This window comes from Vipera berus (genome assembly GCF_964194415.1).
Source record: "Vipera berus genome assembly, chromosome: 6".
Taxonomy (NCBI): domain Eukaryota; kingdom Metazoa; phylum Chordata; class Lepidosauria; order Squamata; family Viperidae; genus Vipera; species Vipera berus.
In genome coordinates this window covers 673,090-690,365 of record NC_138208.1, presented here as the reverse complement: position 1 = coordinate 690,365, position 17,276 = coordinate 673,090, and the positions used below count along the sequence as shown (strand labels likewise).

Here is a 17,276-nt window from a genome sequence, read left to right as displayed (position 1 = left end):
GAAAGGCTTCGGTAAAAATCAGGTACATTTTTTAATTGCTTCTGTCCCCAAAAGTTTCCAGTTTCAAAAGGTTATCTTGCAACTATCTCCATCTCTGATGCAATCCTCAGATTCTTATTTTTCCTGTAACAACAAGCAGCCCATTCCTTCATACACATTGCCGTGTTTTTTTAAACTGTTCTATTCTATATTCGAGTTATTATTCTACTAAACAATATTTAAACCATGGGCTTTTTCAAGTGTTTTTTTTGGGGGGGCGGTTTAGTAAGATTAGATAATTCTGCCATTGCAGCAAATTCTATTTGCATTGCATTTGCAATCAGATTGAAAAAATAAAATCAAATAACGAACAAATAAGTCAGTGCAAGACAACAGAACTGATAGTGTGCTACCACTTTTCTAGTTTTTAACCTGCTATTTCTAAAACCATTGCCAGTATTTTGTGTGACTGTAAAACTTCTGATATAGTTGTTAAAAAAGTCAGCTCTTGAAGTTGTGTAATCAAAATGTAGGACCCAGAGCAAATAAGGCTCACGGCAGTATTTATTCATTGAACAGTGTGTCCTACCGAACTTCCTGACAGAGAAGGAATTGGGGGGGGCGGAAATCCTATAGAGTCTAGCCCAGGGGTAGGCAACCTCGGCTCTTTTATGACTCATGGACTTCAAGAGTTCGGCCTGGCGCTACCACTTCAAGAGCCATGGGGGTCATCCAGCCGGCTCAGGAATTCTGGGAGTTGAAGTCCATGAGTCATAAAAGAGCCGAGGTTGCCTACCCCTGGGCTAGACAAAAGGGTTTATCAGAACCAGACATTTGAAGGTTGCCTTTTTTAATGTGCCAATTAGTATGCATTCTTTCCGTGTTTCTATTTTGCTAACATGCTCCTTGAAGAATTTGTTTTGCTCACCAAATTTGCACCCACAATCTTCCAAAAATACCCATCAAATGCTACCAGTAGATATGGCCATTATAACATGAGGACATAGCATAGTATTTCCAGTATTTGGACTTTATAATTGTGGAAGTCCGAATCAAATGAGTTAAATCAATGCAAACAGTTGAAATATTGAAATACCTAGTGATGCTGTTTAATGTATACTTTGCTATTTTTATTTTATAATTACTGCCCTCAAATTTTCCCAAATTACTTGGTTTGCTTTAAGTTGGCCATTAAAACATGGACCGGAATTTTGGTGGCCATAGTGAAAGTATAAACGGGCCACCCAGGGCAACGGAAGAAAGATTCTAGAATCCATTTGCTCACTTCCTCCCGTTGGGATCTCTAAGGTTACTAGGTAACAGCAGCTGGGATGCCTGGCCCTACCGAAGCCGCTTCCTTCCTTGCGAGAGCCCTGCCGTTTCTTTGGCCTCTGCTTTCCCTCTCCCGCTGGTCTGGGGGCTGCTCCAGCACCTGGGCAGCACAACGTCACCTAATGCCACCACCACTGTCGGTCACCTGTGCCAGGCCTGAGAACCGTGTCTATCAACAACAGGACCACCCTTTCCGGGTCTCGTGTCTTTGGGACAGATATGTGGTGTTGCACTACTCAAAAGCCCCCAGACAAAACCCCAAGGAGGCAGGGGCAGAGTCTCCAGTGCCCCCTCTCTGCCACTGGTATCGGGATGCCATCCTGGTCAACCAGACGACTTCCTGGACAGGCAAGTTAATGCTCGGTCCAGGCCTGCCACAGGAAGGTCCCCATCCACCTTGGGCTAGGACTCAGATCTCCGTGCAGTGCACCTCTGTTTCGTGCTTGGCTCCCTTGTGCCTGTATCACAACCTGAGCATTGAGGTCGTGGGGCAAGACATTCATCTCTTCCTGCTCCAGCCTCACATACTCCCCATTCTGGAGAGGCAGCCGGTGCGCGTGGGCTGGTGTGCACGCCTCAAGAGTTCGGCCTGGCGCTACCACTTCAAGAGCCATGGGGGTCATCCTGAGGACCTGCTCATTCCCACCAACCAGCACAATGAGACCCTCCTACTTAGTGACTACCCCAGCGCAGAACTGTACCGGCTCTGCATGTCTTACTATAGCTACCACGTGACTGTGCAGTACCCGCTCCGTGGATCATACATCGCTTCGATCAGCTATCAGCCGGGACCCCAGAACAGCCTCAGCCTGGATTTCTTTGTGGAGCCTGCTCTGCTGTTTGTTTTCAGGGTAACCTCCAAATTGCGGAGAGAGTCACAAGGGGCCCTGAGCCTTTCCTGGAACTTGCAACAGCTCAGCCCAGAAATAGTAGCCTACCAACTCCTGGAGACACAGGGATACTTAGAGTGGTCCCATTCCTATGATTACAACCCGTTTGGTCTGCACAGCCATTTCTGTACTGTGCCCACGTTACACCAGACCAAGGAAACAGTTGTGGCCAGTGTGTACTTCCGTACCATCCAGAGGGTAGCAGAGAGAGTAGGAGGAAGACTTGATTTCTCAAACGGGACCTTAATTTTCAAGACAAGCAGGAGAAGCTCAATTTCCGTAAGACTCAACCTACAGGAAAACACAATTAGCACTTACATTTTTAGCCGTGCCCAAGGCCTCTACTATTCCACCCAAAAGGGCAACTTGACCAACGGCCTTGCTGAGAATGCCAGCCTCTGCTATGTACTTTATCAGCAAGCGGGCCTCTCTTACCTGATTACAGTTAAATTTGTGCAGCTGCGGTTATTTAGATTCAGCCTGGATATTTTTCTGAATCGGAAAGAGGCTCTGTTCCGAAGTCTAGGGGAAAAGGAGGTGGAAATTTACGTCTTCAACAGCACTTTTCCTGACAGTAGTTTGGCCTACGTTGTGTGGTTCATCCCTGTGCAGCATCCACTTCTGCAGTGTGAGTGGGGTTTCAGTCTGCAAGTGTTCGATCCCACGGGCAGGCGTCTTGTGAAAAACGAGAGTTTCGCCTACGCCGATCAGACCCCAAATGCAGCCCGTTTCCTTCCTGACTCTGTCTTCGCTTTCAATCCTGCCTCGTATGCCGGATTTGTTGCCAGAGTGGAATGCATAGAGAGTGCCAAAATTCCTATAGTATTCACGGCAAGGTTTAATATTTACGTGTTGAAAGTCATAGAATTCCAACTTGCTTGCCAGCAAAAAGCTTGCACCATTCCCAAAGTTAGGATCCACCGGGCTGTTAACACCAAACACATCCTGTATTACACACAGAGGAGAGAATTTACTCTTGCGGCAGACATGCAGGTCAGTTGTCCAGGCCCCAAAGCAACGAAAGTTAGTTGGAACATCTATAAAGTGTCTGATCTGTCAGATACACCAGACTGGTCAAAGCCTTTTAATCCACCTGGCATTGAAGGAAGAAATTTCATCACTTTAAAAGTCCCTTGCTCCAGCTTGGATACTGGCCTGTATCTTTTTAATTTTTCTGTGCAATTAATTTCATCCACTTTCCCCCAGAAGATAGAGCGCTCGGATGCAGTCCTGGTTGAAGTTGGGTCGGATCGATGGGGTGCTGTCATCAATGGAGGCCACTTTCGGTCTGTTGGATTTTCTGATCGGTGGATTCTAAAAGGATCTGTCTTGTCCAATGGTGAGCCGGTTAGTATGTCTCAGGGACTGTCCTATACTTGGTATTGCACGAAACAGGAAACCGACTATACATCGATGACCCTCAGCAGAGATGGGAAATGTTATCCAGATCAGATTGATCTGAAGTGGACCACATCCTCTGATTCAATTCAGATGGTACTTCCTGAAATTCTTCAAGCCAATAATACATACCATTTTCTCCTGGTAGTTCAAAACGGTAGCAGGATAGCTCATGCTCAGCAAACCATACACGTGGAGGCTCGTGGTGCCCTCATGCTGAAAATTGCATGCATTGAAAATTGCGGCACTTCAGTAATTTCAACACAAAGATTTTCTCTGTCTGGTAAATGTGGGAACTGCAGGGAAATCAAATCCTCATATTATTGGTCACTGCGCTCAGCCCAGTCCAATGAAGTCAAACTTGACTGGTCTTCCAGAACGACTACTGGAAGATCCAGCTCATATCTACATTTCAAAGCCTTTGCTTTGGTCTCCATTGCAGAAGAGTCCTATATTTTGAGCCTAAAAGTCACCTCCAAAGATGGACAGTCCTCTATCTGTGAATATTCCTTCTATGTTAATGCTCCACCACAGATAGGAAAATGTGTTCTTAATCCAAGGGTAGGGACAGCTTTTCTAACAAAATTCATTATCCAGTGCAATGGATTTGAAGACAGAAACCAGCCTCTTGCCTATAAAGTAATAGCAGCGTCAGATCAAATTAGAATTAGTTCCATATCCTCAATTCAAAATAATACTTTGGGGATAATCATCTATGCTGGACATGAAGCCAAAATGCCCTGGTCTTTCCTCCCTCCGGGCAGACCCTCCCAGAACTCCGCTTTGACTATATACGTTCAGGTTTCCGATGCCCTTGGTGCATCTTCTCAAGTCGCTCTGCAAGCAACGGTGCTTGGTCCAAGACTGCCAAAGTCCAATGCTATCCTCCACCAGCAACTACATGATTTGATTAATGAATCAAGTGCCCCTATGGCCAAGTTGCTCATCACCAAGGATTATGTGAATATAGGCTATATTGTATACATGGTGGCCTCAGCCTTAAACCATATCGAGGCTTCACCCTCCAATCAGGTTCCTAAAATAGATTTGCGTCAACGCCTCCTCGATATAACCTCAAGGATTCCTATTGATAGTATCCGGAAAATCAATCAGGTGATTCTAAGTATTAGTCAAGCAACGCATGAAATTGCTGAAGTCACTAAAGCATCCCAGCTGCTTGCAGTAAGAAAATTAAAAACAGTCAGCGAAGCTCTGAGAAGACACATGGATCGAGGCTTGGGCTCAAAGGAAACGGAGATTCTTAGCAATGGGATTCTCACAGGATTGTCCAACATCTTGGGTGCTTCCCTCTTGAATCACAGAAATCCTAACGTGGATGCCATTAAAGAAGTGATTTCTGTGACAGAAATATTAGCAGATCTCATTCTGCAAGGCAAAGTCCCTGGTGGGCATGAAACTAAAATGGCAGCCCAGAACTGGACCATCCGCCTTTGGAAAGACAAAACATGGGACGTTTCTGAAACTTTCTCAAACAGGAAGCAGTGTAGGAACTGCTTTTATCCAAAACTGAAGCAGGGATCTCATGTGGAGCTAGAAGAAGAGAATGTAGTTTCCACGGTTCTTTATGAATTTGAACATAATCCTTTCCCTTGGCTGACTTTTGCTGACAATATTGGCACAATGGTGACAGGGTTCAAAATGGTGGGGACCGATTCCAAAGGGGACCCAACCAGCATCACCCCTGATGTGTTCGAAATGATCCTGACTAGAAAAGAGAAGGCCATCTTTGACCTGACTGTAGGGCCAGATAAAAAACTTCCTAAAACAACGGGGGGCTTCAACTTGGACATTGAAAGAAACACCAGTGACATTTTTATTCAACTTGTGCCCAAAATGAAAATTACTTTCCAGGTATTTATCTACCTAGGTGTCAATTTGAGCCATCCCCCCTTAGTTTTATATAACGCTTCTCATTTAAGTCCTCCAACTGTCATCCAGAAGGATACAACTATCGCTGGATGTGCTATCAAAGTCCCCTACTTCCTTTGCCTTCCAAAGTCATTGCTTTGGTCTCCGGCCTATAACAGGGGAGCAGACACGCTCAAACTTTCCATTGTCCTGCAGTCGCATCCATTTGTGAGAGGCGAAACCACAACATTTGTCCGGGTCGCTGTCTTTGCAGCAGGCTGCTTGGCTCTTGAAGGCGTGCACAATCAGTGGAAAGAAGAAAGCTGCAGCCTTGGGCCTCAAACCAGCTGGTCGAAAATCCACTGTGTCTGCAAAGCCAAAAAAAACAGCCCAAGGTCCGCTAGATTCAGTTCAAGAGGGGCCTCGGGACCCAGAATCCGATTTTTTGCTGGCAAGGTACTTTTATTTCCCAATCAGGTTGACATGAAAATGTTCCTTTTAAAACCAACAGGAAAGAATCCTGTCCCGGGGCTGATTGTGTTTGCTGTTTTCCTAATCTACATTTTCTTGGCTGTCTGGGTGAGAAGAAAAGACAGAACTGATATTGAAGAGCAGATCATAGATTTGCCTGACAACGACCCCTTTCACACCAGGAGATACCTCGTGACCATCTATACTGGGAGCCGCCCGAGTGCAGGGACCAACGCCGATGTGTTCATCGACCTGATTGGCCAGAACGGGTCAAGTGATGTGCATCTCTTAAAGCATCCGGCATTCCCAGACATCCTTCAGAGCAGCTGCATCGATACTTTCATGCTAACTACCGAGAAAGATTTGGGAGACCTCGTCTCTATCCACATCTGGCACAATTATTGTGGCTTCGGTCCGAACTGGTACTTGAGCCGAATCCAAGTCCTGAACATAGACACAAACAAGTCCTGGCTGTTTCTGTGCAGAAGGTGGTTGGCCCTTGGCAGGAATAAGTACCAAATAGAATGGACTTTCGGGGTCACTGATCCACAAGTCCCCATCAGCAGAATTGATTATCTATTGATAATGTTTAGCTATCGCTTGTTCCACGATCACCTCTGGTTCTCCATCTTTTTTCGCAGCCTTGACTGCTCTTGGACCCGGTTTCAGAGGCTCTCCTGCTGCTTGGCGATACTTTTAACTTCCCTGCTGATCAACACGATAATCTTCAACACTAAGAAAGAAGAACAGGTCCACCTGGTAGAACTGCAGTATTTGAGATCCGTGACAGCTGGCGTTCTCAGTGCCCTCATCTCAGTCCCGGTGGGATGGATCGCAGTGAGCTTGTTTAAGTACTCCACGAAGGGATCTTCCCAGGGTCAGGGAAAGGAGAGTTTCGCTTGCCTGCCTGGAAGTCTTCCTCAGGCAGGGACCCAAATTTCAGAGGTAAAGTCAGAGCAGTTTTCAGCCACAGATAACAATTTTAGTAATAATTACGCAACAGAAAAGAAAGCAACTTTGGGTAAAACTCAGAAATTGCAATGGCGCAGATGCTTGTCTTGCAGCGCGTGGTTCTTTGTCTTCCTCATAGCTGGGGTAGCGTCATTTTTCATCACATTCATTGGCCTGTCTTTTGATGACAAAACATCCTCTGAATGGTTAATAGCTGCTCTGATATCGTTCTGTCTCCACGTGAGCTTCTTTGAGACCTTACAAATTGCTATTTCCTCAAGCTGGAATATCTGTTTGGAAAAATACTGTGCAAACATCCCATGGCGAAGCTATCGAGATACGAAGTACGAACCAAGAATGATGGAAGCTGATGAGATGATAAAGTTGCACGACAACCTTGTTCACGTCAGAGCTTCCAATAAATATCAACCGATTAAAGAGGAAGACGTTACAGCCCTGCAAAAGAAGCAGATGGTTCGATATCTAGCTTACAAATACATAAAGGACATGATTTGCCACTTTATCTTCTTGACTTTAATTTTTACAATCTCACATCCAATAGACGTTACTACGGCCTTCTTTTACAATCGAGCCATGTCTAGAAAATTTTCTCCTAATTTACCTGATCTGAATGGAGTACAGGATGTTTACAGATGGGTAAACAACAGATTTCTGCCACTGATACACAACCCCTATCACCCAGGCTATCTTCTGAACACCTGGTCCACGGTGCTGGGGTTGCCCAGAATGAGGCAAATAAGAAGGAAAACTGCTGACAGATGTCTACTTTCTCATGAATTGAAAAACCTATTTTTGTTGCATAATATTCATTGCAAGAATAAATATGGATTTAGCCAAGAAGATCAAACTAACTATGAGGGCTCCTGGTCAACTCCTACCAATGCCTCAGTTCCCAAGAACCATGCTGAGTTTCTAGGCTTCAGTTATGAGCCAAGTAACACCCAATGGGAGTACAACTCCTATGGACAATTAAATGAATATGCTTCCGGGGGATATACTTTTTATTTTTTCCCCGAAGAACCACAAGTGAATTCAACAAACAGGTTGGGAGCTTTAGAAATGAAAAGCTGGATTGACAACAAGACGTGGGCAGTGATTTTTGAATTAACAACTTTTAACGTTGATGCCAATATCTTTTGCAGCATTTCTGTCATCTTTGAGCTTTCTTTACTTGGCCCTGTAAATGCCAGCGTCTCCGTGCATTCTTACAAACTCCCGTTTTTCACACATCAAAGCGTGAGCCAGATCTTCTTCTTTTGTCTAACGATACACATACTCATTTTTTATATAGCTGATGAATGTCGCATGGTGCACCAAGAACGTCTGAGATATTTTACCGTTGCTACCAACCTGATCAACTTTGGGATAAAGACTGTCTGCATCATCTTTCTGGTGGTGCTTGTCTGCAAATTCAAGCTTTCTTCTGACTTGGTGCAATTTTACTTACTTCATTCCCAAGAGTTTATTCCATTCCATACAGCTTCCGAATTTGACCAAACAGTCAGAGGCATTCTGGGGATTTTGGTTTTTTTCCTGGTTCTGAAAACATATCGCTATGTCAGATTTCTGTATGATTTACGCTTAGCTCAAAAATCCCTAAGAACAGCCCTCCCTGGGATCATCAATATAGCCGTAATGGGTGGCATATTTTTCAATGCATATACAGCACTTGGATATGTGGGGTTTGGCCAGCATGAGTGGAACTTCCGTAGCATGATGTATTCCTTCACGACTGTGTTGTCTTATTGTGCCTTAGCATTTAGGAACACTGAATTTTTGTCTTCCAAATTTCTAGGGGGGCTTTTCTTAGGATCCTTTCTTTTGGTGATGATCTGTGTTTTTGTCAATTTAAGTCAAGTCATCATCATGTCAGCTCACATAGACATGAAGGAAATTGTTTGCAACGAGGCTTCCAATGAAGCAGAGGTAATGTATTTTATACTCCAGAAGATCTACAGAATGTGGTATTTTGCCAGCACCGGTACCTATACAAATGCAGAGACTGATACTTTTAACACTGTACTGTATGGGAAATGTAAGAAACGTACGAAACAGCCCTTGAGAAAACACTTGAGAAGGAAAGAAATGCTTTATGTTGTTATTTGAGGAAAACAGTCAGAAGCAGGTGTTCATTATTTCCCTGGATTATTATTTTGGATCATACTGAATTCCCAACCCATCTTCCCAACCCTTTCCAGTTAGTCTTCCGCTGCTTTGATTTAAAATGGCCATTCTGTTTTATTTCGGAAGCCCTACCGCAGATGAGTTCCTAGCTCTGGGCTAGTGACCAACCCGATTTTTATCAGCAACAGGGTCAAATAACAGAAGATAGGAGTGAAGTCCTTGCTGGGGAGACATTCAGCTTGCTCAAAATCTGTTCAGAATGAGGACCTCCTAAACATCAGGCACTAACTGTGGTCTGACCAACTCAGAAGAAGCAGAAGAAACCACAAGAAGGTTTACAACAAAAAATGAGAAAACCCAGGTATATTTTTGGCCACTAGATCCTTCACTGGGGCCAATCCACTCTGTACCCCTTTTGAAAGGCCAACACAGTGGTGGAAAGTTCTCCACATCAAGATCAGCTGCTACAGAGAACCAAGACACCATCACACGATGACCTGTAGAACGTGCAGACATGCATTGGATACCCAGAGTAGAAATATTTACAGGGGGGGGGGTGTCTGCAGGGGAGATGGAGATGTAGCGATCAAGAAATTTAAGATGGTGGCTGAGACTATCTGATTGAAACCTGACCCCTTTTAATGCCCACATAAAAGAAAGATGAAGCTTCAACAGCCTCTCACTTATGCTTTTGATCTCCTTTCCTATCAATAGCCCCAGACGTATCTCTCTTTTGTGGAATTAGGTTCCCAGAAATGCTATGCAGTTGGGGTAATTCCTTACTGACATCTTGAACTTTTTCCTCCTCACTGCCTTGCCCGGTTCCTATATTTCCTTTCTTTATCCTCATTTTCTCATCTTAGGAGACTTTCCCAGGATTGCCACTTTTTTTGCACTTTTTATGTGATGTATGAAACCGAGTGAAGTGAAAGTTCTTTTTTAATCTGTCAGTTATAAGCATCTCTCTGTGTTAAAACTTCTGTTTATCTGAATAAATAACAGTTTTGTTCAGTTAGTCTTTCATTGATATTAACATTGCCTGTTCTTGTTATACCTTTTTGGGATATTTCTAGTTTGATTTGATTTCTGCCTCCGTATTCAGTTTGGAATAGCAACAGTTGTAGCACGTAGACTTATACACCGCTTCACAGTGCTTCGCAGCAGTCTCTAAGTGGTTTACAGAGTCAGCATCTTGCCCCCAACAACCTGGGTCCTCATGTTACTGACCTCGGAAAGACGGAAGGCTGTGTCAACCTTGCAGTGTAAGAAACAAACTGCTGACAATTGGCAGAATTAACCTGCAATACCGCATTCCCCCCACTGCGCCACTACGGCTCTTGGTACACAGCAGTGTTTCTCAACCTCCGTAATTTTAAGAGGTGGGGACCTCAACTCCTAGAATTCCGCAACCAGCATGCTGGCTGGAGAATTCTGGGAATTGAGCACCACACATTTTAAAAGTTTCTGACGTTGAGAGACACCGGAACACTAGAGTTGGAAGGGACCTTTGAGGTCTTCTAGTCCAAGCCTCTGCTCAAACGAGAGACCCTATACTATCCTGGACAAGGGGCTGTCCTTAAAAATCTCCAGTGATGAAGCACCCACAACTTCAGGAGGTAAGCCTTTCTGGAGCCTCCAGCCACTTAAATATCTTCGTTACTCTTCTCTGCACTCTTTCTAGAGTCTCAACATCTTTTCTGACCAAAACTGGATACAATGTTCCAAGCGTGATTTTTTTTTAACTTTACAACTTTTGAATCATATTTGTTTCCCAAAACGCTGACAAGCTTCCATAGCACCCTTTTTTCATAAGTGAGGGATGAATCTTCAGGGAAATTGCTCCTGTTGGCTACTATGAATGGGGTTTCAGGAACCCTATGGCATAATTGCAGCCCATCCTATTTTTAATACATTCAGTACAAAGTTCTCAATGGCAGAGAAGTTGGTCATAAATTTATCAAGAGCAACTGAGATGGAGCTAGACTCTAAAAAAAGATTATAGTACTAACTTCACGTGGACGGTTAAGGGAATCTTTGAAGACTCCAAGTTTCATCATTTCTCTGAACGCGGCATGTATGGATCTTTCCGAACCAATAATCTCAGGTTGTCTGATCAGGTCATAAGTGGTCCTAGATTGATTTCATGGGAATAAATATTGGCATTACCTGATTTAAGTATGGTTTAATGTGATGTCATGTTTAAAAAATAGAATTTGGAAAAAAAATCTTAAAATATCATCAGTATCTAGTGTACTGATGTAAAGCCCATAATTCTGATGTTGATCATATTAATTTCTTCAATGATAAACATTCTTGTGACTGTTTCTCAGCACATTGGAAAAAACTCTGCCGTGGGTCCTGAGGAATTCCTGCCACCTAGAGCAGCGTTTCTCAGCCTTGCCCACTTTAAGATGGGTGGACTTCAACTCCCGGAATTCTCCAGCCAGCACTTTTAGTCCACACATCTTAAAAGGTTGGGAAACACTGCCACAGAGCTACATAATCAAAGGGTGGTCAGAATTACAACCTAACGGAACTCCAACAGAGGTTGCCCAGGTGCCACGTTCTAGAATCCACCCAGTCCTTCCATCTGCAGCAGTTAAGGCTGTTTATCCAAGCCCTTCCAGATGCATTTCTTCTCCATATTTAGGGCTTATTTCCCATGGGCTGTAATCGTGCCCCTTTCTTTATGCCTGCCCCCATCACTGGTGACATCTAACCACACCTATTGGCCGGAAGAAGACAAATCCCAGACCTCGTCTGCGTGGGACACTAGCGGTGAGGATGGCTCATTCAGAGTTGTAGAGCTTCTTTCAAGAACCTGGAAGCAACTGAGACATGGGTTTTCTCTACAGCATTGTTGTGTTTGGAGATCCATTTTGAGGCACAATATGCTTCCGTGCTCAGGACATGTGGTGCTGGAACTACTCTTTGAAGAACGTGACATCCCTCTTTCTTCAACCTCCACCCCCATCACAATCCAGGGTGTCTCCTGTTCCTACGGCGTGCCTTGTCGTCTTCACCAACATCTGAGAATTAAGTTGTTCTGCCAAGATGTTCCTCTGTTCCTGCTCTGGCCATCCACATTCCCCAAACACGACTGGAAACAAATGCGGCTAGGCTGCTGTGCATGCCTTGATAAAACAAGATGGTGCCATCATTACAGTTATAGACGGGGTGGCCCTCCAGCCCTTTTCCTTCCCATCATCCATCATCCAAATTCTTCACCATGTAACCACTGCTGTGATGGCCAGCGGCCCCACAGGTGCTTCTATTTCAGGTATTGTCAAATTGCACACTGCACCCACCAAGGACTGTGCCTTCCTTCCTTCCATATCAGACAAGGCCCTTTGGTCAGGCCTAATTTGGACATGCAGGTAGAACCCATTGTATTACATCTTTACAGTGCCCATTCCAAATTACTCCGCTTCCCTCATAGGACTATCAATTTGTTCTGGAATGTCTCCTCAGCCAACTCCCAACGAAAGACCTACAGCCTGGTGGACGCTCACAGCAGACGGTTCTGGTCTACCACATACAATCCATATGCTTTACGGAACAATTACTCCATTGCTCCTAGTCCACCATCTTTCAGGAACAAAGTTGTGGCTCATTTCTCTTTGGTTCTTGAAGAGGCAGCCTCTGGAAATTTGAGTGGGGCATTAGATTTCTCAGGTGCCATTTTAGGTCTAAGGATCAAGAATCAGCCTCTGGCTTATCTTACTCTCAGAGACGCACGGAAAATCAAGGCAGACACCTATCTTTTTACCCCCAGACAGGGGTTCTCCTATCTTATCCAAGGCTCTTCTAATGACTTGCACATTCCTTCCAGCATTTACTACCTTTTTTACCAACAGCACTGCCTCTCTTACTTGATCACCATTGAATTTGTCCACTGGTGCTGCTACAGATTCAGCATCCATCTGTATCTTAACCAAAAAGGAGTCCCTTTGAAGTCTTATTCAGAGAAAGATGTAGAAATTCACATTTTCAACAGTGGCCCTTCGTTTGTGCCAAGTTTGGTCTATGTCGCTTGGTTCATTCCTCTGCAGAACCCATTACTACAGCGTAAGTGGACCTTCAACCTACAATGTTTGGATGTAGAGAAGGAAGATCTTCTCTGCAATGCTACTTACAGTTACAGAGATCGTGTCAAAAATGCTGCCCGTTTTATATCTGATCTTCCTCTTAACCCTGCTTTATATGCAGGCTTCATAGCACAAGTCAACTGCAGACGAATCGGCCAAATACATATCCTTTTAGAAACCATAGTCAGTACTTATACCTCAAAGGCCCTGAAGACTATAGTGGATTGCCTTCCAAGATTGTGTTTCCTTAAAAGAGTAAAAATCCAGGAATCCCATGATACTAATCTTGTTTTAAATTACAGTAAAAATGACCCATTCATTCTCTCAGCTGATATTGAGGTGAATTGTTCGGAACCAAGGCAAACACATACAGCCTGGAGAATTTATAAAGTTCCAGATATGAAGACCGGTCCAGACTGGTCCAAACCTTTGAACCCTTCTGGAATTGGGAAAAAAGATCTTTCAACCTTAAACATTCCTGCTGGTAGCCTAGATGAAGGCTTGTATTTATTCAATTTGACCATAACATTAATCACGGGGGACACTTTAGAGAAAGTTGAGGATTCCGATTCAGTATTTGTGAAGATTAGACCCAACCGGCTTTGGGCGGTTATTGCCGGAGGTGATTTGCAGACAGTCAGGTTTTCCGACCGGTGGATTCTGGATGGCTCTGCCTCTTCTGATCCGGATGCCCCCCAACCCTTTCAAGGCCTCACCTTCACTTGGTACTGCTCCAAACAAAAAGCAGACTACATTTCCATGACTTTGAGCGAGACTGGGAAGTGCTGCCCAGATCAGGCAGATCTGAAGTGGACCGCTTCTTCAGAGGCAGTGCAAACAGTTCTGCCTCAAAGACTTCAAGGGAGGGCCACCTACTACTTCCTCCTGGTGGTGCATAAAGGAAGGAGACAGGCTCAGGTTGAGCAAAGGGTCCGTGTGCAGCCTGATGCTTGGCCAGCACTGAACGTCACCTGCATTGAGAATTGTGGAAGATCTGTGAACCCCACGGAAAGATTTTGCCTTTTTGGCAAATGCCTAAATTGCAGGAGGTTTAATAAGCCTCGATCCCACTGGTCGCTTTTTTCGGGAAATTCTTCCGAGCTCCAATTTGACTGGGCCTCCCGAACTTCAACAGGGAGAAGCAATCCATACCTCTGTATGAAACCGTTGAGCTTGATGCATATGGCAGAATCCTCCTTTAGACTTGTATTTAAAGTAAGCCTGGAGGGATATGAACCATCGCTCTATGTCTATTCATTTGTGGTAAATATACCTCCAGCACTTGGAAAGTGCAGCCTTAACCCTCCCACAGGAACGGCGTTTCTGACAAAATTCTCTGTTCACTGTAGTGGGTTTAGAGATCAACATTTGCCTCTTACTTATAAGGTCAAAGTGGCATTAGATGCCATGCAAATGCCTATTAGAGAAAACAGTACTCTGGGCACCATTGTCTATTTTGGTGACCAATCCAAAAGTCCGCCATCTTTTTTACCCATTGGTGTATCTTCTAAGCAATATCTCTTGACCTTGTATGTCCAAATATATGATGATCTTGGTGCTTATTCCCAAATTACATTACCCGCCACAGTGCATAGTCCACTGAAAGCCAAGAAACCAGAGGCTGCGTTAAAGGAATTGCATAGCTTAACCAGTGGAACATCAGCTCCCATCACATCCTTTCTCAACAGCGGAAATTACTTCAGCGCGGGATATTTTGTCCACATGGTGGCTTCTGCTTTAAATGATCTAGAAGTGCTTCCGAGACTTCGTTCCTCCAAGACCAAACTGCGTGAAATTCTTTTAAATCATTTGGCTGGGATTCCAACAACAAATATAATGGAGGCAAATCACATGATCTCAAGTATTTTGCAAATAACCCAAGAAATTGGGGAAATGAACAGGAAGTCACAGCTTCTTGTGGTCCAGAAGCTCAAGAACGTGACTGATGGGTTGAGAAAACATACCAGAGAAAAGCGGGGTTCTAAGGAGATCCATGATCTTGGAACTGCTATTCTTGCTGGGTTATCCAAGGTCCTGAAAGCTTCTCTGACAAAAAACCCACAAAGCCACAGACTTGTGGCTGGGGAAACCGTCTCTGCCACTGAAATTTTAGCAGACCTCCTTTTACAAGGCAAAGTCCCAGGAGAAAAAGAAACCACCATAGGAGCGGATGACTGGACCATCACATTAAGGAAAGAGGAAAAGCGTGATTTTTCTGAAACTTTTGCTAGGAGGAGAGACTGCCGAAATAACTGTTTCTATCCCAAAATGAAGCAGGTGGAATATGACTGGCTGCCCGATGACGCAGTAATTTCTACAGTACTTTATGACTTTGACAAGAGTCCATTTTTCGGGCTGCCGTCTTCGGACGACATAAGCACAAGAGTAGGGGGGTTCAAAATGGCAGGAACTAAATCTAACGGCGAAGTGATTGAAATCGTGCCTGATGTGGTGGAAATGATCCTGACCAGAAATGAGGACACGACAGCTGTGTTTGAGATGTTGGTGGAACGCAGCCAAAACTTCCCTGAAGCATCTGGAGGACTCAGTTTGGAAGTCCCTAGAAACTCCAAAGACATCTTAATCCAGATAGTGACAAAACAAAAGGTCACTTTCCAGGTTTTGATATACGTGGGTCTCAAACCTAGTCATCCTCCAATAGCTACTTTTAATGTTTCCCACAATAAGCCGGTGGTCTCAAAGACTAAGAATTCCACAGGTCATGATTGTGTATTTCAGAGGCCGTACATTTTTTGCCTTTCACAAAAGTTACTCAAATCCGTATTCCAAGGCAGCAGAGCTGAAAAACGAAACATTTCCATCGTTTTCCGGTCTGACCACTTTCTGCGGGGCCACAACAACTCAGGGAGACTTGGCCTCGCGCTGTTTACAGCAGACTGCTTGTATCTGGATGATGTCCAAACACACTGGAGGCAAGACACGTGTCATCTCGGACCTCAGACTACATGGCAAAAGCTACACTGTGTCTGCACAGGCAAAAGACGCACTGTGAGGACTGTTGACCCACCAACAGGAAGAACCTCCATAGGAAACACCACATTTTTAGCAGGGAAGGTGACCGTCTATCCTGATCCAGCAGAGATGAGAAAGATCCAGCTAGCTCAAATCCAGAAAAACCCAGTGACAATCCTGACCGTAGTTTTCATTTTTCTTACCTATATCATGTTGGCTATTTGGGCAATGAGGAAAGATATGGCTGATGTCGAAAGCAAAGCCCACACCATTGTCTTGCCTGATAACGACCCCTTTGATAAGGTTTGCTACTTGGTCACCATCTACACAGGCAGCCGCGTTGGGGCAGGAACCACAGCCACCGTTTTCATCCAATTGATAGGGGACGAAGCAGTCAGTGACGTCCACTGCTTGAGCCACCCTGAACACGTGCCTTTCCTCCGTGGGTCCATCAATACCTTCCTCCTGACTACTAAGAATGACCTGGGAGAAATTTATTGCCTTCAAGCTTGGCATGATAATGCCGGTTCTTCTCCTAACTGGTTCCTGAGTAGAGTCAAGGTGGAAAACATGTACACCAAGCAGTCTTGGATGTTCATATGCCGAAAATGGTTTGCTCTGGATAAGGACAATGGTCTAATCGAGAGGGTGTTTGTTGCAGTCCAGCCACTGGCCCCTTTAAAAAAAATAGATTTTTTTCTCATCAGCTTGGCCAAGGACCTTGCAGACAATCACTTGTGGTTCTCCCTTTTCGCCCGCGTGTGCACGGGTTCTTTCAACAGGCTTCAGAGGTTGTCTTGCTGCTTAGCCACAGTCTTCTGCATCCTGCTAATCAACATGATGTTCTTCAAGGCTGACAAGGATCAGCAGATGCATCCAGGACAACTGCAGTATCTGAGGCTTCTAATCATTGGTGTTCAGAGTGCCTTCATTTCGGTCCCTTTGCAGATGATTATAACCGCTCTGTTCAAGTATTCGCAGAAGGAGCCTCCTGATCGGAAGACCACTGGAACTCAGCAAAAATTTTGTTCTAATTTAACGGCTGGAAATCTGAGGAACTGGAAAGAACTCTTGCAGAAATGTTACCTTCTAGAAACTGCTTCAGAATTCCCAGGGCCTGGTTTTACAGACAGCAGCTTTCCCAGTGCCTCCAATCCCCAAAACCTGGCAGAGCAGAAAA

The 17,276-nt window shown here is 44.5% G+C and overlaps 1 protein-coding gene across 1 annotated transcript in view; it reads left to right on the top strand.

Moving 5' to 3' along the window:
* Nucleotides 1-1,433: 1,433 nt before the first annotated feature.
* The window catches only part of LOC308670423 (polycystin family receptor for egg jelly-like), a gene marked incomplete at both ends in the record, with an annotated part of 18,181 nt that continues 2,338 nt past the window's right edge, over nt 1,434-17,276 (top strand). The window contains 4 exon segments of the mRNA XM_081331925.1: nt 1,434-3,194; nt 4,401-7,364; nt 9,458-9,534; nt 12,475-17,211. Coding sequence (XP_081188051.1) covers nt 1,434-3,194; nt 4,401-7,364; nt 9,458-9,534; nt 12,475-17,211 — 9,539 coding nt within the window.